Source organism: Dermacentor variabilis, chromosome 3 (assembly GCF_050947875.1).
Source record: "Dermacentor variabilis isolate Ectoservices chromosome 3, ASM5094787v1, whole genome shotgun sequence".
Classification (NCBI taxonomy): domain Eukaryota; kingdom Metazoa; phylum Arthropoda; class Arachnida; order Ixodida; family Ixodidae; genus Dermacentor; species Dermacentor variabilis.
Window position 1 is genome coordinate 54,870,989 of NC_134570.1, and position 21,123 is coordinate 54,892,111.

The window sequence follows — 21,123 nt, forward strand, 5'->3', positions numbered from 1 at the left end:
TCATGGTGCAAATTTTTGCAGTATTAAATTAATTATTATTATTCATAATTAATCATTATTATTAAAGTATTATCGGATGCTTTTTCTCGTGACTTCAGCTTGCCTGAGCATACAAATGGCAACTGTTCTTCACCATATTCATCCCGCATATGTTGTTCTCTCACATGAATATCTTGCCACTGTAGATGTGTAGCTATATAGGCTGTAACAATTGCAGCACACATCCTTGTCCAGAAGCATGCAACTGTCAAGGGACACAGTAGACTTTCTCATGTCACAAAAATTTTTATTTGTACATTCACTTCTCTTCTGGAGGAAGGGTAGTGATAACACATACCTAGAATAAATACGCAATGCCCACTCTTTCTTTTTTTTTTTTTTTTCCAGAGAGTTGCCAAGATGACATCACTTTTCTGTAAACATACAGTGGAATCTCGTTAATTCGAAACCACTTAAGCCGAACTTCTGGTTTATTCGAATTGTCCCTGTGCTCCTGTCAAAATTATGTATTTCAATGGGCAAAAATGCCCCGTTATTCGAACACACAAACGTTTGCGGTGGTTATTTTGGAAATTCCTCGCCGCCGACTGCCCTCTCAGCAGCGCAAACTGACGCGGTGGTGTCTCCGATCCGGCAGTCTCTTGTTGCAAGTTTCAAATTTTTGGCGCGCACCAAACATTAAAAAAATTTAAAAATAAAGTCGGGGTGTATGTTACATGCAAACTTTGCCTTAAGGTGTGGCTTCACGGCAGCACACACCACACTGCTGTGAAGCAACCCTCCCAGCACATGCACCACCTCACGCACTCAAGTCCTCCATTAAAGGAGGTTCATTTAATTCGAACATCGTTTAACGTTTTCAGGCCCCTTCAACTTCGAATTATCGAGATTCGACTAATTGCACTAGCTCGCCCATAGAAACCATCAAGTGAAAACCGTCTTGTCATTGGGCATGTCCACCGTGATCTTCATTTATGACCAATATAGTGACAGTCCATTATATTGCCTACATAAATATGCACACCACATATTTAAACAAGCGTGTATATGCAATTTGAGCACAAAGAACCACCCAAAATTGGAATGACAATGCAATTGACAAGCATGAAGATCGATGAACACACGAGAAGAAATGCTGTGAAACAGAGAAGAGGCTGATAGTCCAGCAGCTAGGAAATTCTCTCCAGAATGATTGCTTAATGTTACACTTTCTGTCATACACTTTGTCATTATCACAGGTGTTCAAGCCAGCTGAGAGAGCTTACACTGTTGACGTGCACAGCTGGGCAAGGAACATTATAATTAACACCATTGAATGCTATTGGGAAAGAGAGTTTCTACCATTAACTAAAAGGATTTGTATTTCTGTGATGGAAATGATTTTCATATCGTACACCGTGAGGCAGTTTTTTGGGGACACAATCACTTTCACAAGATTTTGCGTGGCTTGCACCGGCTGGTGTCGGCATCTACGAGAGAAAGCACTTGGGGCACGGTGTTAGGAAGGCTGCCACCCGTAGACGCCGATGGTGGCGAAAGTAATCACATACTCAAAAGTGATCGGCCGAGAACGCAGCCCCTGTTTTTGAACCATTTCAGACTGTTAATGTGAATGAACCTAACCATATCTTCGCGTGCATAGCCTTCCCCTACATGCCCCCCTCCCCCCATTACAGCCCCTCGTAAGAGTGAGAGAAAAGTCTGTGCTGACGACCACATAAAAATCTTTATAATCAACCTGGCACGATCATCGGCACAAAAGTAAAGCTTCAGCAAAAATTTTGTTTCGCATGTTCAGTCATGGCTACACTCATTTGCTGCTCTCTTAAAAACAAGGTGCTGCTTTATTTTTTTTGTGCTGCTCCACGGCAATGTATTCCATGTTGCCATGAAGCTGCACTGAAATGCAAAGTTCTCTTGTTACAAACACTCCCATTTTGTATCCATAATTTCTTGCAGTTTCCTTTCTTTTCTTTTTTTTGATTATGCACGCAAAAATATGTTGTTAGGCATTAGAAACAGTTTCCGTCAACAGCTGAACAGCAAAGTTCCTGTTTTATTACTTATTAGCTAAGTTTGCAATGCTCTGCTGGTGGTAAGGGACCGGATTCAAGATTGATCAGTTTTGCACGACGTGAAAGTCTGGCACAATGCGTCAGTGCAACTACGGGTGACGGTCACTTCACTTGAGAACTATGCTACATCACAATAATGCCAATGGGGACGTCTAATTTTTTTCCCTTTGCATCCACTTCCTCTCGTTTACTCAAACATGCCACAGAAAGTGCAATTGGGTATACAGACCAACTCATTTCTAAAATATTCAAGTGCCAAGAAAACCCAATGTTATTGACAGGGTTGCATGAAAAAAGTTGAAGGGACAAACAGTTTAATTAGACAAAGTACAGTCAAACCCACTTATGGCATTACAGATTTTAACACTACCCAGATGTAACAATGAGCAGGTACTCCACTGTGAACTGTTATGTGTTCCATGGTAAAATAGACCACTTCCTACCATATTCCCACGCCACATTATCGGCTGTAAGAATTAAATCTGGCTAATGGGTGTCTGTGCCGAAATGAAAAAAAAAGCACTTTCCAGTTTCACCTGAACAGTGATGCCCTTATTGTGATAGCAAATTATGTATTAGACAGCTATATGAAGTAAGGTTTGTCATTTTGTCACCTGTATAAGCTGCTGCAAAGATTTGCTGACTAACTAAATTGGCAAGCATGGTGTCACGCGTGCACAGGCAAACATGAACACATCTCACTTGATGACCGAGAACGCTGCCATGATGAACACCAGCACCAGCGGTGAACGAATTTCCCCTTTGCACTGCCTCTTGCTTCAACGCATACGAGGTGCGTGAGAGCACAGTGCACACAGTCATCAGCTAACTCGGGTCGCCTTGCGTTCAAACCCACCGCAGGTTACACGCAAACCTGCCCCCTCCCCCCCCCACCCCCAACTCTTAGCATGTGTACATCTTCTAGCTACCCCCTTTGTGCACACGAGAATATGCCACCGCATCAAGCCGCCATCCTGCTCTGCTCACCCTCGCACCTACTGCGTATGGTATGCAGCCTTAATCTTATCGCACTTTGGCTTTATACGGAACCTTACGGCGACGATGACAGCGAAAATTGGCCTTCAGTGTCCATATGATTGCTATCACAATGAAATGTGAGCTGCTTCTCCGCACCCGACCTTGTGCCATGCACGGTTGGCACGGTACACCTTTGTCGCCCCTCTCCCTTCAACTTCTCCTACGTTGGCAATGGAGTGGAAAAGAGGCAAAAGAGGGGCAAGAGAGGTCGGTGATGCGATGCAATGAAGGCATGTCGTGGTTAAAGGCAAGTATGACAAAGTAGCTCACCTTCCTTTTTTTTTTTTTTTTTTGGCACACACACCCAGTAGCCAGGTTTGTTATAAACGATAATGGGGCATGGGAGCATTGCAGAGCAGTTTGTTTTGCCACAGAAGACACAAACATTGACGGTGCATTGTTTGTTTGTTATATTCAATATATTGTTAAAACCAGTATCATTATAAGTGGGTTCAACTGTACGACCCCAGGCCTGTCATAGTGAAGGCACACTCAAACAGCCGCTGGCTATGAAGAGCAAGCTCTCAATTTAGACAGAGGTACACTCAACATGTGCTGCTTCATCAAACCAGCTTCCTTATGAACCATTTTATTTTTTTCGGCACTTAGTGTCAAAGCTACCCGAAATTGCCACTTCAGCAAAAAAAGAAATGCCTCTACCTGAAAAAGTGACAATAAAAAGAAAACAAGCAGGCATTATGAAGGCTGCAACAGTTGATGACTAGCGCTGAAATCACTGCACTTCGCTGCTGTGTTGCAGTTTACACTCTGTGCCCTTAAACCAAAGTGCACAGCAATGCACAAATAACATAAGTACTTTGTGCTCATCGCCTCATGTATTGCACAGAGCATTGGCTTTAATGCAGTTTGGCATTAATCAAAGCATTAAACAAAGACTGTATGCACCTCGCGATTCTGTAGCATCTACGTGAGCAAACAGTACAACAGAAACGTAAGTGTGCATTACAAGAATACAATGTACGTTTTAGACTGTATAACATGCGTCTAAAGTCGCTTCAGTTGGTAGCTGACGAGTTTCTCGGAAATTAAAGTCTCAAACGCCAGCGTAATTCAGTGCCTGCCGCAGAGCTACCTGATAACATCTTCGCTGCAGACTCTGGTTATCACGATGACAAACTTGCCAGGACTTGCTACCCACAACAGCCACTAATGAATGAACCAATTACGTTCATTAATAAAGCATTCCGAAAAACTGACAGATGTGGCAGGAGTACATAACTATTAATATGTGCGCATTGATTAGTTCATTCTGAGCTCAAGAAAATTTCTGGAAGATCCTGACAAAAAAAAGAGGCAAGAAAGCCAGTTTCATTTCAGTTCAATGTATCGGCGACAGAAGCAAACTGTTATAGCCGAAGCTTCATGCAATCTAGGCGTACAATTTTTCACAATCACTGCACGGCAAAAACATTGAAGTCCTTAAATAGGGAATGACTCTGTACAACACCGAGATTTGTCTCTTCATCAAGGACAAAAGTTCCTTATACATATGGGGAATACATACAAGTAGTATAAACATTGTCACGAATTTGTTAAAGTCGTGCATAAAAATACCACAGCGCGCACCAAAATTCACCTGAACTTTGAAGACCCGCAAAATGCAGTCTTAGGCGAGCGCTTCGCTATATGTTGGCATCCTACTGCATGCCTGTGCCTGTTCTCATAGGAACACACTCTTCCAGAAGCCCTCGAGTGGCAGCAGTATACGTGTACAATCACAAAAGAGTTCATGCTCGCAATGCTCAAAACTTGGCTACAGGTAGGAACAGGTTTCAGGTGTCGTGCTAATGCGGTCGGCTGTTACCACAGCCGTCCTGCAGATCTCTACCTTTCAATAAAACGAAAATAAACTCTGGTTCTTTCACTTGGAAAGGCATAGCAAAAGCGACGCTATCCTGTGCATTTCCCACTGACGCGACAATTCTTTATGTCGGCTGCCTTGAAGTAAGGTTGTCATTTTCATCCTAGATTTTTTTAGAAATTCCACAGATTTTGACCTCAAGGACCTCTTGCAGTGAAGCAATGGGCAAGAAATGCAAGCTACAGGTCAAGTTGAATACGGAACCGGGATTTTTGTCTTTGTGAATGCTTCTATGAACAGCAGCCAACGACTGCACAAAGATCTGCTTCTGGTGCATACGCCAGACTTGGCAGAAAAGACACCGCAGCCTTGTTCCTAAAACCCAAACCCATCAGACATCATGGTCAGTAACCTTGACGGTACTGAGCGTCACATCGTATTGGTATAGAGTGGCAGCAACGTTCCGTGCATGGTTGTACAGGAATACGCCCGCAATGACAATGAGTGTCCCTAGACCGCTGAGGAATGTGACTTGGTTGCCAAACACCAGCACAGACAGCCAGATCATGAGCGCCCGCTTGACTGTGTTTGCAACGCTGAAAATGAGAAATGAAAGAAAAGAAAAAGTGTGTTAAAGAAAAAAAGTGACAGCGTATTATGACAAGCTTATGCAATACAGACTGATCTCACGGCGAGTTTCCCCACACCACGAATGCTGCAAAAGGGGCTTTTATTTGTACACTCTCTTGGAAAATTTTTTTCACGGTTCTTCAGCGAAAATCTCTTACCAGCAATCAAAAAAATTAAATCTCTCTTTTATATCCAAAAAATTTGATTCAAACTGGTTCGGTGGGAGAGCACCTCAGTGTTTAACCAAGGAATTCTGAACCGGCTTTGGAGCTAGGGATTTATCTTAAGTATAGATTCATACGGCCGGTGGGATTACTGAATCAGTTCGCAGATGAATGTGACGTGGTCAAGCACTTGCAAAAAAAGAGTTGCAGCATAAAACACTAACATGGACAGCAGGGAAGAAGACGCATGACACACTGCTGAATTTTAATTTCTTATGCCAATTTATTAGTCTAACAGACTGGTGTTGCAGTTTTTTTTTTCCCCAAGTAGAATTGATAGTGCACTAATGCCCTCTCCCATTGATAGCCATGGCTTCTAGAATTACACACATCAGCTTGTCTTTACTTTTATCTAAAACCTTGACGTAGAATTATTGATGAGGGTTGAGAGACGTGACTGAGCAGAGCTGAATTGCTCCACAAGCAGACTGTCTCTACAGCATGCTTGCGTGCAGTGCGACTTGGCAACACTGAGCCACACCACGCCTGTATGCAAACTGAATTAGCTATTCGTCCCACTGTACAAATCCTGCTCTAGTGTCACCGTAAACTGAGCAATGACCCACCTGTGGGTGACAGGCGAGATGTAGCCCAGCAGGATGTACTCTGTAAAGCTTTGGCAGTGGAACGACAGGCCCCCCAGCAACAGTGTGCCCATCGTAGCCCACGACGTGGTCTCCCACACCTTGCCAAAGTCCACCAGGGCCAACATGGTGGGCACCAGGATGAACACCGAACTCAGGCTAGTGTAGCACTGGAGCTCCACAGGCCTGTGGGTGAACCCCAAGAAAGAGGGAGGAGGTGTACTCAGTGCAAGAAATCAAATTGATTCATTGATCGATCGATTTATCAGCACAACAAATTTGACTGCTCCGTTGATTGGCTGCTTCTTCAAGTGTCTGATTGATCAGCACAAGAAACATGATTGCTCTATTGGTTGGAAAAGTACTGAAATTTGGGCGAGCGCACCATGCACTATTTGTTGGTATCTGATTGTCTGACCAACTGATAGACTGATTGATTGAATTTAATGTGCCAAATAAACGTGTTGGCTAAGAAGATGCTGTAATTGGAAGATCCGAATTATTTCAGAACCCCCTGGGGCTTCTCTAGGATGCACCAAAACAGCAGTAAATAAGCATTACTGCATTCTGCCCTTGTAGAAACGTGGCCGCCATGGGCGGCAGTTGAACCCACTACGTCATGCTGCCATAGAATTCCTTAGCCATTGAGCTACCATAATATGCAAATCTCCATCCCAGTAAAGTATGATAAAATTTAAAAAAAAAAAGCCTCTAGATGAAACGATACTCAAGCTTCCTAATATCAGACTAATTTCCAAATTAATTTCGACCAACCAAGGTTAACGTGTACCAAAATCAAAGTACACCAGGAATCGAACTAGTGACCTCAAGCTCAGCATCACCCACCATGGTTGCTCAGTGGCTATGGTGTTAGGCTGCTGAGCATGAGGTCGTGGGATCGAATCCCGGCCACGGCGGCCGCATTTCAATGGGGGCGAAATGCGAAAACACCCGTGTGCTTAGATTTAGACGCACGTTAAATAACCCCAGGTGGTCAAAATTTCCGGAGTCTTCCACTACGGTGTGCCTCATAATCAGAAAGTGGTTTTGGCACATAAAGCACCATAAATTAATTATTAAGCTCAGCATCAGTGCATCATAGCCACTGAACCTCTGCTGCAGGTATGCAATGTTTTATTACTTTCTTTCTCCAAAGGGTAAAGCCCTATCTTTGGCTGCGAATGCAGGCTGTGCAGGAAGCACCTCAACCTTTTGCAGTGTTACCTGCTAAATATGAGACGGAGTATAGCTGGTAATCAACGGACAACTTTGACAGAGAGTCAATGTAAACAGGCGACTATGCTGCATACCGAGATGCCACCCATAGACTGCATGCAAAATGCATAAGTTAACAAATGAGTCAATGGCACAGGCGAAGAAAGTGTCATAAAGTTGGCAGGATCACTCACAGCAGCTTGACCTTCTCGTCGGTGAGCAGGCGCTTGGAGAAGACGTTCTGAAAACTGACCCAATAGATGCCGTTAGCAAGATGGACATACTCGTTACATGTCACGAGACCAACCATAGGAAATAGTCTAAACATAGGCTATAAAACGGACTTTGCTATGCAGTCAAGACATAAAAATATTGGCTGACGGTTTTTTTCAGTGCAGTCCGACAAATGCAGCTATTGTTGACGGATGTGGATAATTGTAACGTGACACTGCAATGATGCCCGATAGATAAAACTATTCATGAAATAATCTTTGTTAATGGGAATCGAACCCGCTAGGCCACACTTTTGACTGTTACACCCAGAACACAAGCAAGCGCACTGCGCTGTCATCATCATCGGCAGCAGAGCAGCCTACTTTAAGCCCATTGTAGCAGAACATTTCTGAGAGGTTCCAGAGACTTACGATAAATCTGTTACTAAACTGTTCCTGTCTTGCATAAACCACGCTGACATTATGTCTGAACATTTTTTAAACTCGCAACACAGGCACAGGTGAACGTTCAGAGGGGCTGAGATTTATGGTCCTAAGCAGGTGAAGTAGTCTGTGCGAACAGTATAAGTCAGTACCGAATTACTTATCTCAAGAATGGTACGTTAGACTAAGTATAGCACAACAGATAATTCCCATGTGGTCCCACGGGGCTATTAAAGTAGCACGGCATGACCACACACCATGTTAGCATTAGTATGTGAGGTTTGACAGTGAATTCAAGGGAAGGGGGAGGCATAGAAAGAAGACACAACTACAAAATCACACTCAACCAGTGTTCATACTTGAAATCCTTGAAAACCCCTGAATTTGGAAAAAAAGAACTCAAGCACCCTTAAAACTGCTTGAAAATAAATGTCTTCCTTGAATTTCTTGAATAGTGGGGTCACGAGCGGCATTTGAACAGTCCTTGCGTTGCCCTTGAATTCCGAGTCAAATGTGCAAACCTTGCATTGAACCAGCTAATATCACTGACATCATTCTTTGGTTCGGTTTGTACTTTATTAAGTCTTTTCTCAACAAAAGTCAAAGCTTCAGCTGTGCCTGCCTAGCTGCCAACCTGTGAACCTTTATAATTTCGGGCCGGGTGTACCTTTACAGAGGTACACCCGCCCTCAAAAGTTTGCGGACCATGGAATTGTTTGTTTCCCTATCAGCGTTTGTTTCCCAATCAGCCTGAAGCAGTAGCCAGTAAAACTGTACACAACAATGCTGTTAGCATATTCTAGTCGAGGCCCGAAATGCAAATACCAGGCTGCGTTGTGAGGTTGCGGAGACATTCAGCTTTTTCTCAGATTTCATGGTCTGTAATATTTTGTGGTAGGCGCACATTCACACTTAAATAAAGATGAGATACGTTTACACACAGCACCCATGCAGCAACAAACTTTGCACACTAAATACTACTAACATGCCACACACTGTTTTTAGATTGCAGCGATTTTTCAGTGACTTTAGTGTTGCCGATACCACCTTCTTTGGGAACTTGTCTGTGTAAACTTGTTCGAAGCAAGTACGTTTCTTGCATCCTTTCACCATCAGAACACTTCCAAAAGTAGGTTCAGGGACCGACAAGCGAAACTTCGTCGCGAACTGAATCTATTTTTTGCAAAAAGCAATGCAACATTCCCAAAATTATAAGACGAGGTCAAATTCATGAACTTCACGGAAACTTCGGGAGAGCTGCAGGTGTGCGCTCACCACTCCGAGAGATTAGTGGAAAGCGAAGCAATAAAGCCCGGCACGTTGAAGCTCAGCTCGTTCGCGCTGCACAGGGCCAGGCCTCCCATGACTGGGAAGAGGCTCAGGTTGACCAGCCAGGTGGTCATTTCGCCCAGCACCAGCCGCGAGATGACCACGGTGAACACGGGCGCCGAGCTCTTCACCGTTTCTGCAAACGACACTGGCACGTACCACAACGCCACCAGGCCCAGGAACACCGTGCTAAACCTGAAAACGCGCAGGAGCGGCACTTGAGGCAACGGGGTCGAATTGCGTGCCATCCATTCCTAATCGGGGAAGACAAAAACAGAAAATGTCAGCAGCAGGTGGTAGCAGCGAGACGACTGCTGTTGTATGTATCTGAGGCTGTAAGTGTTGACAGGCAATAAATTTTTCTTAGTGACACCTGTTATCAGGGGATTTTCAAGCTGAATTTGCACGTCTGCTGGGTGTTCAATGGCGCCAAACTGAAATGAATTTTTTATTATTATTATTATTATTTTACTTGGAACTGAAGCTAACCGATTTCCATCTGAATTCGCAGCATCGACTGCGAGACGCTGTCATAGGATTGTCTCAATACTTATCATCATTGTGTCATGCCAAAGGATAAACAGAATTAACAATAACAAGCCTCAGCTAACATCAAACTGGAACCTTTATTTCGAAAAAGTGATGCTTCAACAACAGTTTTCTACAAAAATTACTGGAGCAAACTCTGGCGCTAACGTTTATGAAAGTGGCAAGCATGGTGGTTCCGCAAGCTTGGGAACGATGGTTTATAGACGGATTTGCCTAAACTTCATCCCTTCGGCTTCAAACGGCTTTATGATTTCGCAACCTCATCACTTTCAACTGAACACTACATTACAAATGCAACATGTTGAAGTGATTCTGCATGTGCATGGTCTTATTATGGCCTTCAGGCTTAAAAAAAAAAAAAAGAATAGGACTGCTTCGAAATCTAGGCCAATAAAGGCAGATAGAGCATTGTAAATAAAGCCACAAGAAGGTCTGAAGCCACAAGCACAAGAATTAGACAAACCCACATATTAACCATAATTCCCATGGTAGTAGAATGATTCTGGTGCCACGGTTCCCGCTGGTAAATTTTGTAGGAAACTGTGACTGCAACCAACTGTGCCACATGTACATCAATAAAACTGTTAGCACTAACGGCAGCCTGTCTCTTGGGACAGTGCCTGCAGTGTGGACTACTGCAATTGTACTGTGGGTGCTAAAGCTATTCATAAAGAAAACAAATATACCAATAGCTAGGATTATTGGCAATTATTACCCAGTTTCTGCTACCCACCATCGATCCAAATTCAGGCAGCAGTGTGAACAATATGGTCTCAAATCCCCCTACATTTACTAAGCGGAGAAAGTTTCTACCTGAAACTTGTTGCTGCACAGTACTAAGAGAAAGAAAAACTAAACCTACCTTTGAATGAGAACTTGGAAAGGTGTGCCGAATATTTAACAAATATAAGCTCGAAATAACAGATACTACCTACAACAAAGCAAAGGCTCTTGACATTACTTTTACAATGAGAATTGCTTTAAGCACTTTTTAATACCAACTGGTTTTAGCTGCAATATTTCTTCAAGGAGCCCTGAAACACTTTTACAACTAACCATAGAATTTCATGCCGCAAAAGTTTTTCTCATTCTTCAAGTGCAGTTATCATACCGATGCACAGCTCCCTATCGCTTTTCGTCTCCACTAGCGCACTGGAAGCAACGCAGGAGAGAAGCCAAGGGCGCAAAGCCCCGAGCAAAGGTTAGGCGTCTCGGCAGTGAAAGGGCTCGCCGCAGTACCCTGTGGCAGCCACGATAGACTACGCTACGCAGAACACCACTACTATCTCGGAGATCACGTGCAGCCGATGCAGCTATGCACAATTGCTGTGCGCAGACCTGCAATGCAACAAAGAAACTATTTTTCTGTCTTTTTGAGATATCACAGACATATATATGTTTCATTTATTTAACTAAATACTATTGGCAATTATGTATTACTGAGAATGTTCTCGCGATCACGAAATCAGTTAATAGCTGTTGGTGGGTCCAGCTGCTTGTGATGATGTTGCATGACAACATTGCGGAAATCAGCGCAAGTGAATTCTCGCTGTTTCTGACACGTAAGAGTGTAAATTCCCTGCTGAATGCAGTGCGATGATATTTGACTCGCATGTTCACAGGAGCCTCTTGTACAGATCGGCGACATTTCTTTTATGCTCTAGAATTGTTTCAGGGCCCCTTTAAATGGAAGCTTTAGCTTGGGAGCTCCTATCTAAATACACAGGAAAAGGGAAATTGTTTTTGTCTGCGACCACTGCACCGATTTTCACGAGGCTTGGCGCATTTAAAAGAAAAAATTTTAATCTAGTAGCTGTAGGAAGCAGATTTTTTCATTTATCCAGTCAACTTAGTCAACTTGTTTCTTTTTTTTTTTCTAAAAACCTTTAAAAATCAAACATGAAAAAAGAATAATAACTTGAGTATCAAGTTTTCATCTCTGTAACCCAGCAATGAATAACAATATCGCAATTTTGTAAACTGCACCTGTTAGTACATGTAAAGCAGACAAAAGTGCAGTAAAAGTGCAATAGTACAACACTCTCAAATATACCACTTATTCGTGACAGGGTCTTTTGCAAAACTGTTGTAAACCTTGTAAAAATTTCATTTAGGATGTTAGCTCATATATCAATTTTGTCTGCTTTAAATGCTCTAACAGATGCAGTTTACAGAAGTATATATCTAGTTTTAGTGTAAAGTATATTTGAACTTCCTGCCACAATTATTTTCTTTAATTATCAATTTTGGCAACTTTTGTAAAACATACAAGCCCATAAGTTTGAAATGGACATCGTAGAGCTTCCCTTTCGGCTTTAAATGTGACAAATTTCATTCAAGTCACTGCAGTGGTTGTCTCGTGAGAGCATTTCTGCATTTTACATATATTTGAATGGGTGGACTCAAAGTTGGCCCTGAGCCAAAGCTTTATTTTTACTGCTTTTTATCATGTTAAATGCTGCCAGACTACTAACTGTGAAGCCGAGAAAGAGTGATGTCTCATCAGAATTTCCTCAAAAAAAAGAAATGTGAAAGGGGGGCACACATGGGACTTTTTAGCTATTTTCCGGTATGCGAAGAAAAACTTAGTAGGTTCCCGAGCGTCATTTACACATTGTTGCCGAGACCCTGCGAATTCACGAGCCAGCTTCAGGAGAGTCAATCTAGGCAGAACGTGGCTCACCGTAGCGACCCAACGAGGATGACATTATGTGCCCTAGGAGAGTTCTCGTGGGACAGCTTCCGTCTGGCAGTCATCTGCATCTGGACGTAGCCACAGATGAAGCAGCAGCACATCTGCACTGCGGCTGAAATGGTGGCAAGCATACACACGCAACAAAATGTTATGGCGCACATTTCGATGTTGATGAGAATCCTTGCAAAATACAGTCATTTCCTGTGAGCTCAATAGTTCGACCTAGTTGAAAGGCCTCAAAAGGTACCTGTGCTTACCAAGAACCTCTTTTGATTTGAACTTTGGCTACCTTTACCCAGCATTGAATGCCTTTTTGGATTTGAGTGAACAGAAGTCAACTGTAGAGGGCAGTGTTAGAAATGCGATCTCCGCAGATCATGTTACAGACCAGGCTGCCAAATACCATACTGCCAATTAGATTACCAGTCAGATTACCAATTACACAAACACTTTCAATTAGTCTGACCCGATGTTTAGTATAACCCAATCCATATATACCAGATTGATTTCAGTCAAATGTTTACCTTCAAACTGCTACACGAGCATGTGACCAGAGTTATAATGTGGACAGCAGCACAAAGATAGGACATTAAAGAAAGAAAACACACACACGTGATGAGAGAGACATAATACAAGCATATTTTATCACAGAAGCAAAAAATCATTAGTGGTATCAGTAGCGGCGCTGGACAAGAAAGTGGAACTGCTGTCAGCCATCTGTGATGTCTCGTGGGTTTCAGGCAAGTCGAATTTCACATATAAATTTACGCTGAGAGCAATCGCTGACCACTGTAAAGTTGGCGCTCCTGTATGCCGTGTGTTTCTTCCGTCATTAACTGCTCCGTCTTAGTGGCACATTAGCTAGAGCAATGTTACGAGTATGGCTGGTCAGCTGTGCTGTTTACATGTACCATCAGTATAACTGAAACGTGAACAAGAGAAAAACTATTCAGAGCAATCATTACTTGTAATCGCAAGAGAGTGCTATGTCCAATCGTTTCACAGCCGGTCTTTAAGCATGGAAGGTACGTTTTAGAACTGGAATGAAGCCACTGTTACAAATAATGGTGTAGCTGGAAACTCAACAACACATCTTGGTTGCCTCTGATTTGTTTGCGGTTTGAATCTATGCTGACAGTACATAAAATTCCACCAATCTCCAGCTTCACGTACCTAGCACTACAGGGTCCCCAGCCTGGTAAGAGAGGATGCACTTGTTCAGCACCAGTGTGGTGAAGCTGAAGAAGTACCAGACGACGAGCACAACCACTGCTCCACTGCTGTACAGTCCGCTTCGTCGCTCGAGGACTGGCACACTGGCCAGCTCCACCTCCCGTGACGAAGGTCCGTGAAAAGGCAGTCCGCTCATGGCATCTTCCTTGTGGCCGGTGCTGCCACGGTGATGTCTGCTCAGCTGTTCACTAAACACGGAGCCCTTCACCACGCAGTCACCACCATCCATCCGGCTGGCTTGCTCTCCGACCATGTCGTCTGCTTCTATGTGTGGGAAGAGAATTTTTGCTATTTGTTATTGTTACCATTATAACAGATAGTGCTGTCTCCGTGCAAGACACGGCAGTAGTGTACACAAAATTATATCTACAGTGCGGCACAGGACAAAATGAGAGAAACAAATATGGTATAATACTGGAGACACCCATAATAATGGAATGTAGCCCATAAGACACTCATAAAAGGAATGTAGGCCCTTTTTTTTTTACCGACAAATAGTTAATAATACTGGAGTAGACACCCTCAAAATACATGATGTCACAATCAACCGGTACAAGAACTTAAAGCTAGTGTCACTGCCCATCTTTTCTTTTTCCTTCTTTTCTGTCTAATCCCAAACAGTGGCTGAGAGCAGCCCCTTTCTTGAAATAAAGATTTTATTAACTTATTCTAGCTTACCAAGCTTCCTCTCGCAGTACAAATAACCATTTTGCTGTTTGAGAAGTGTAATTTACTAACACAGGCTAGCATAACATTCCGCTTTCATGTCTCTTCAAAGGTTCTTCTGCCGAAGACCTAGGTTCAAGCATTGTGCAAGTGACTTTGTCGTTGAACACAGAAGGTTTAACACAGCACAGACACCCACAAAACAAAACAATAAAGATGGTGCATGCTGCACACTTCTTTCTTGCATCTTTTCTGCACCGCTCTTGATTTCCTCTTTCAAAGTGATGCACTTCCCAACAGCACGTTCATTGGGCACTTGCTTGTTGAAGAAACAGAAATGTGAAGACTGATGGATTTGGTGGTGACATTGCTACTTAACCCCTTCATTACACCAATGCCTATTTCTGTGCTTAAATTGTTTACTGAGAAGGGCAATACAAAGTTGCCACAATGCTGTTCAGTGAGTGGATGAAGAAGGTGAGAATAATAGAAAGTAGTAGCAAACAAAAATTTTGTAGCTTCGCCCTTCATCTCGAGTGCCAGTTTGTACCTAGCAAAAAACCTTTAATCAAAGCACCCGCTGCGCCTGTTTAAAGGACAGAAGGATCCTGAAAACAATTTGCATGCTCTAGTAGGGACAAATTTTGCCTCTGAATGTGGAATGTCAGCACTGATGCTAAGGAGGGAAATGGTGATATTATACAATGTAAGCTTCTTAAGATATACTAAGATCTCCTGATAAAGTTGCTGCAGTGTATTTTTTTATCTTAGCAGCCTCAAATATTTGTAGAGAATGCCTCACATTTGTGTTCAAAATGAGTCCTTAAACGACTTTTTCTCCCCTCTGTAATTAAGGTAGTCGGTGATGTAATCACGGCTTATGGTCTTGTGCTATGCTATATTCTACAGTTACGGACAGAGCAGAAATGGTTCTGCCTTCGTTGACGAGTTAAGGTCCACTGGCGGAAGAAGAGGTACAGTTCAAGTTATTTACATTTGCCGAGACAACATAAACTGCAGCAAGTCAAAATTGTACACACTAATCTGGCACATTAGTCGCGTGTGCAGGGAAGTGTAAAATGTCTGCACAAACTTATTGGCTAGAGATTTAAACTTTCCGAAACTTCTGTGGTTTGATACAAAACGCAAGTATCGACCAAAATCGCAATAGCATACCCTGATGACATGTTGCAGCTCCATTCATTCTACGTAGAAAAACGAAAGTCACGCAATACCCGCGACCTAGCTGGCGTGTCGCGAACCCGTCAACGTTTACACACGTGGAAGACAGCGTATATGTTTAATGCACGTCGCCGCCTGCGCCACTTGCTTCACCTACAGCAAGCGAAATTCAGTGAACAAATGAAAGAAACAAAAAAAGAAAGAAATAGTGCTATTAGTTCAACGTCGGGGCCGCTTCAAGGCGACGCACATTTTTACGTCGATGACGTACGTGCAACCGTGCATGCGAGAATCGCTTCGCGATTTGACGGCTACGTACAGTGCTTGCCCTGCAGCGAACTGTTATCGTGCATGTTATCACTCCCACAAGATAGCATCGTAAAATCGATCACGACTGAGCGCTACCGGCGGTGCTATACGCCGCTCGCCCTTCCTGCGGTGGACATACGTCAACGAAACTGCGAAACCGAAAAATAAAAATTATGTGTAGGCCGCCATCTTTATTTAAGCGTGGTTGCTAACATTCTATCCATATTTCGCTGTACGCAGCCAAAAATGAAAGCCATAAAACTGTGAGCTTTTCACTGATTGCAGGCTAGATAGTAGGCTTTCGCTTTACAAAGTAAAAATTAAGCTTCTAAAAGAAAGGCATTTTTGTTGCGATGCTGTTGTATCTATAGAAATTGACGTCACGCGACGTTGGGCTCGTTGGGCCAGTGACTTCTACGCGTGAATGACGGAAGTCTAGGAGGGCGGTCCGGCGGTCAGCGGTGCAGCAGCAGTTTCGTCCGAAATCTGCGGCCGGAGCAATAAGCCCGCTCTCTGCTGTTGCCTATCAAGACAGCTTGATCAAGGTACCGTTGGTTCCTTGTATACTATCAATGACTCCCTACGCCGCTGTTCAATCCAACCGACACACACTAAGCGATCGCGACATCGCGTTACAGGTCTTCCGGCAGTGCGTGTTTAACGCGCCGTTCTCACGTTCCTCTTTGCTAGCTGCACGAATCTAGCTAACTGTCGTCCTTCGTACATGACGAACATGCTTTTATACACAACATTAAATGACCCGAAGGCATCTCAGGCTTCGTATTCAATTCTACAAGAAATCCGGCGCATTGGTTGTGCGCTAGCTGTGCTCGTTGCCGGGTGAATAGTTTACATTTTGTTTGTAAATTTCCGATCGATTTATTCGACTTTTTTGTAACTTACGAACGACTTTAGCTGTAGAAATAGAGCTTTCGGAGCTAAAGAAAGGAAGCTTCATACCCTTGAGCGGAGAGCCTGACGTGCAGAAAGTCTAAATGCTTATAACGCCGGTTTCGCCTCGGGGAATATGCATAGGTGCACAGGAATATACGTCCACGAGACCGCGCCGCAACGTAATTACCGGCCAACTTGTCGACTGGGTTAATAGAACGAGTTTTGCGCGGACGATTATGAAGTCGACGGGGATAAATGGCAGCGACGTGGTTTTCACGGAACTTGAATCGTTTCGCTGCTAGCTGCTGCAGCGCGCATGCATGATCATAGAATCGGATCTCACAGGAACCGTTAGTTTCAATCTCTTCTTACTTTTCTTGGACTCGTTATAAATTATTAATCATGTGTTAGTGTAAGCTTTTTAATTATCTTCTTTTGGTGCCTAATATTTGCTCTTAGCGGTGTGTTGTGCTTAATTGCATGCATATATGTTATGCACGTTTCTTGCCTGTGTCGTGCATAGGCATGATTTATTAATTTTTCGCATGAAGTTGAGCGTTCTTTTTTTATGATACGTTCAATAGTGACATAAGACATATGAGACGTTCACACCTATATATACAGCTTAATTGATGTTGTTAAGTTTAGTTTATTGCGTGCACCTCTACAAACTGTTCGCAGCATATATTTGACCATCGTCGACGCTATATTATCTTGCAGCGTAAATTTTGATCACAAACACTCTCAATGTCTGTCATTGCACGGCCCGCCCAAACCCAACTGAGAGGTAGGCACGCCCTTCGCGGGCCAGAGCTGGGCAGGAAAGCCAGCTTTACGACGTGAGCGCACGTCGAAAGCTCTGTGCTTGGATTTCTAGTGCGGCCGCCGCCCCCGCATGTCCAGGTATTTTTCTGTTCGCCTTAAGCGGTCTCGATTGGAATCATCTCTTTGGTTCCTTGTTGTCGTTGTAGGTGCGCTAGGCAGACTGTGAAACAGGCCGTTCACCCCTGCTGCAGAAAAGTAACACAGAGGTAACTACAACAGGCACAATCTCCACACCCACCACCACCACATTGCATTGAACCCCCTACCACAAAAATGAGTAGGAACGAAGCACTGAGGTACCGCATGTAAGTCATTCTGTTTAAGTTATTTTTGTTTCTTTTGTGTTTGTTTGTCTCTCGTAGAATGTGGCCTGTAGTCAACTTTACGAGAATTTTACATCCAATATTGTCACTTTCTGACGCATCCAGACTCTAAACACAAGTTGTGCGTGACGAAATTTTTCTAATTTTGTCATTCTGTGCTCCATACAAGTAAAGTGACAATGCCAATGATGCTGATAAAACTCAGTGACATAAAACTGTTGCTGAGCAGTGAAAAGACAGTTAATAAAAACAGACATGCTTGATCTAAGGTTGTGTTAGTACTGCAATTAATAGCCACCGATCAGCTAAACCATTAGTAATGTACCTGTGCCTGCATGGTCATCTGATAAAACCTAGCTTTATGGGTTCCTATAATACGGGCAGGGTGTTGTTTAAACCTGTTTGAGTTTTCATACATGTTTGGTTCCTTAGCCTGTATGCTGGGCAATGCGTATCACTCTATCGCTCTTTCTGAGAGAGAGCTTTAGCCATGTCCTGTTCCTAGCTGTATATCAGCCATGCAGTAATACAGTTATCCCCTGCCTTTTGCGTAAGTTCTAAGCTAAGCTACCATATTTACTCTAAGATAGGTTGGACACCAATGTAGATCAACGTCCCCTATATATTGAAATCGCCAAGAAATAAATAATAATTTGAATATAAGTTGGCCTATAGCTTTTTAGAAAAACAATAGCTTTGAACATGATGCACCTTTATTTGCCGTAAGCTCAGCTACTACAAATCTCACTAGGCGTTGCCACAAGGTGCATAGTCGGAACTGCCGGAGAACTCGTCCTCTTTGAGTGCTTCACGGGCGTACCTGGCACCCCAAACAACGTTGTTCTTGGTGCCATCGAGTGCATCGGATATGTAGTGGGTATGCAGCGGATTTGCAGCATTTCTTAAAAGTCAGTCTGGATAATCTCAACAAACATCTTGCAGGCATGATGAAGGTACTCCGTTAGCTCGGTACTTATCACAAATATAGGTCAAGATTTTTTGGTCACAAATGTAGGTCGATAGCTTATTTTGATCAATATTAAAGAAAATGTTGATCTATATTCAAATAACTATGGTTGTTACTTCTTATTCTATGTGACGAACAGCACAGATGATTGGACAAGTGATATATAAACAGGACAGTTGCCTTGTATCTGCTCCATTCTGCCAAATGGAAATATTTACCTTTAAACTGTAGTAATCAAGGGAATTTTCACACACTAATGAAGCATGGCCAAAACTTTCTAATCAAATAATATGGAGCTCACATATGAGCAAAAGTAAGTCTATCTGTGTTGCATTCATGTCTTTCAAACTGCTTGACCTAGTGTAACTGTTGCTGTTTCTTGGCTGGTTGCTTCAGACCACTTCTTCGATGCTTCAAAAATCGTGTAACACAGCAACTAAGCTTCAGTGCGAACTTTAGTGGGCTCGCATTGCAATAATCAAACCCAAGTAACTCTGTTTTATGTTCTTATTTTTGTAACACAGCTTCAAAGCCCTCTTGCATGTCCTTAGTAGGAATACCAGTGCGCTTGGGAGTGACCAGCCAAATGTGCCACAAAAAACAGATTTGAATGGTCCCCTTTGCAAGTTTTTAGTTATACACCGGAAGTTGTAGGGCACAGTCTAGGGATCATATTACCACTACAATTTTTTTCAAATAGGTTCATTATTCATAGGAGACGATAGAAATAGAAATGTAGCGTTGCCATGCTGCCAGGAGGTGAGCTCCACTGCCAACGTCGACGCACTCTTCTGTCACGGGACTCGTGACGTTTACGTGATGCGCCCCACCTCCTTCTTTTTTTCTTCTCCTTTTTTATCACGAGGCGCACTTCCAGCGGCAATACTGTGCGTTAGGCATTGGATGATTTACTGATATCATGCGCCATGATCGGTGACGGTGCAGGCAGTGCGTCTTAGAGGCATTTGTGTGTGTGACCTTGACCTTCTCGCTGGAAGTGGGGCTTCCTCGAGAGAAAGGAAGTGTGGGCTTCTGTTTGAAATTCCAGCTGTTTTCGAGCCATGCAGGCCAAGATCTAAGTGCCGTGCTTGTCTGTTTGCAAAGCCCAAGCCTGGTGAGGGGTCCTTTAAACAGCAGTGTATTAAAAATACATTGCCTGAGCTGCTAACATAATTCGAGGTGTGTGCATGAGCAGGATTCATACTTTCACTCGTATGTGGTACAGCTCCTCCAAGTATTTGTTAGGAGAGAGTTCTTGTTTTATGTTAAGCACATGCACGGTTTACCTTTTGCATGTCTCATGTTCAGCGAAATCTTAAGGAAATGCGTTACCACGCACCCTTTCTATTCAATTTCTATTCAATTTCTGTTTCACATGTCCTGGCACTCTTTGGCCTTAGATGCCCTTGCGCCAATAAACTTCAATCATCATCACCCTTTCTATTCAAGGACATATGGAATGGAAGGGTGCTACATTTGCCAGCAGCAGCAGCAGCAGAAGCAGTTTTAGTGACATTAGGTGCACTTAAATCAGAAAAACTAAGTCCTAGTGAACTATGGAAGGGAATTTTTGGTTTAGACCTTCAGTTTATTTTTTCACAAACATTGCTTGAAATCGGAAAAAGTTAACAAGGAAGCACCAAGTTTATGACCTTTGCTAGCACACATTGGTGGACTAGTTGGTTTGGACTTATCATTTTAAACAATTGTGCAGATCCAACGCACATGTTGGGATCTCTGTGAATTGAAGCTTTCGGGAAGCAAGTGCTTAAATGCTATAAAACTAAATGCGATGCATACAGTTGTCTTTATTGTCAAGTATGCAACATGTGGTATTGTGCATTGCTTGTGTCTATGCAGCACCGCAGTGACAACATTAATGTGATGTAATGTTTATGTTTATGCGC

General features: G+C 43.1%; 2 protein-coding genes across 5 annotated transcripts in view; one reads left to right on the top strand and one right to left on the bottom strand.

Moving 5' to 3' along the window:
* Window positions 1-363: 363 nt before the first annotated feature.
* LOC142575629 (solute carrier family 35 member E2A-like) lies at window positions 364-16,399 on the bottom strand. Of its 3 annotated transcripts, XM_075685143.1 has the most exons (8): window positions 16,149-16,398; window positions 15,893-16,051; window positions 13,991-14,314; window positions 12,806-12,929; window positions 9,520-9,768; window positions 7,783-7,836; window positions 6,356-6,559; window positions 364-5,531 (listed from the first exon to the last, which is right to left on the bottom strand). In XM_075685143.1, exons 2-8 carry the CDS (start codon window positions 15,918-15,920, stop codon window positions 5,327-5,329), a joined length of 1,188 nt encoding a protein of 395 aa, XP_075541258.1. In that variant the 5' UTR covers window positions 15,921-16,051; window positions 16,149-16,398; the 3' UTR covers window positions 364-5,326. The 3 variants fall into 3 exon arrangements, with proteins under 3 accessions (XP_075541258.1, XP_075541260.1, XP_075541259.1); XM_075685145.1 differs by lacking the exon at window positions 15,893-16,051 and having other exon boundaries at window positions 16,149-16,399; XM_075685144.1 differs by lacking the exon at window positions 15,893-16,051 and having other exon boundaries at window positions 16,218-16,398.
* A 208-nt stretch (window positions 16,400-16,607) lies between these two features.
* LOC142575631 (aminopeptidase NAALADL1-like) overlaps window positions 16,608-21,123 on the top strand; it is a 39,296-nt gene continuing 34,780 nt past the window's right edge. Inside the window, exons 1-2 of one of the 2 annotated variants that reach the window (XM_075685146.1) lie at window positions 16,608-16,752; window positions 18,073-18,231. In XM_075685146.1, coding sequence (XP_075541261.1) covers window positions 18,200-18,231 — 32 coding nt within the window. In that variant the 5' untranslated portion in view covers window positions 16,608-16,752; window positions 18,073-18,199. The remainder of the gene's footprint in view (window positions 16,753-18,072; window positions 18,232-21,123) is intronic. The other variant, XM_075685147.1, reaches the window with a different exon arrangement.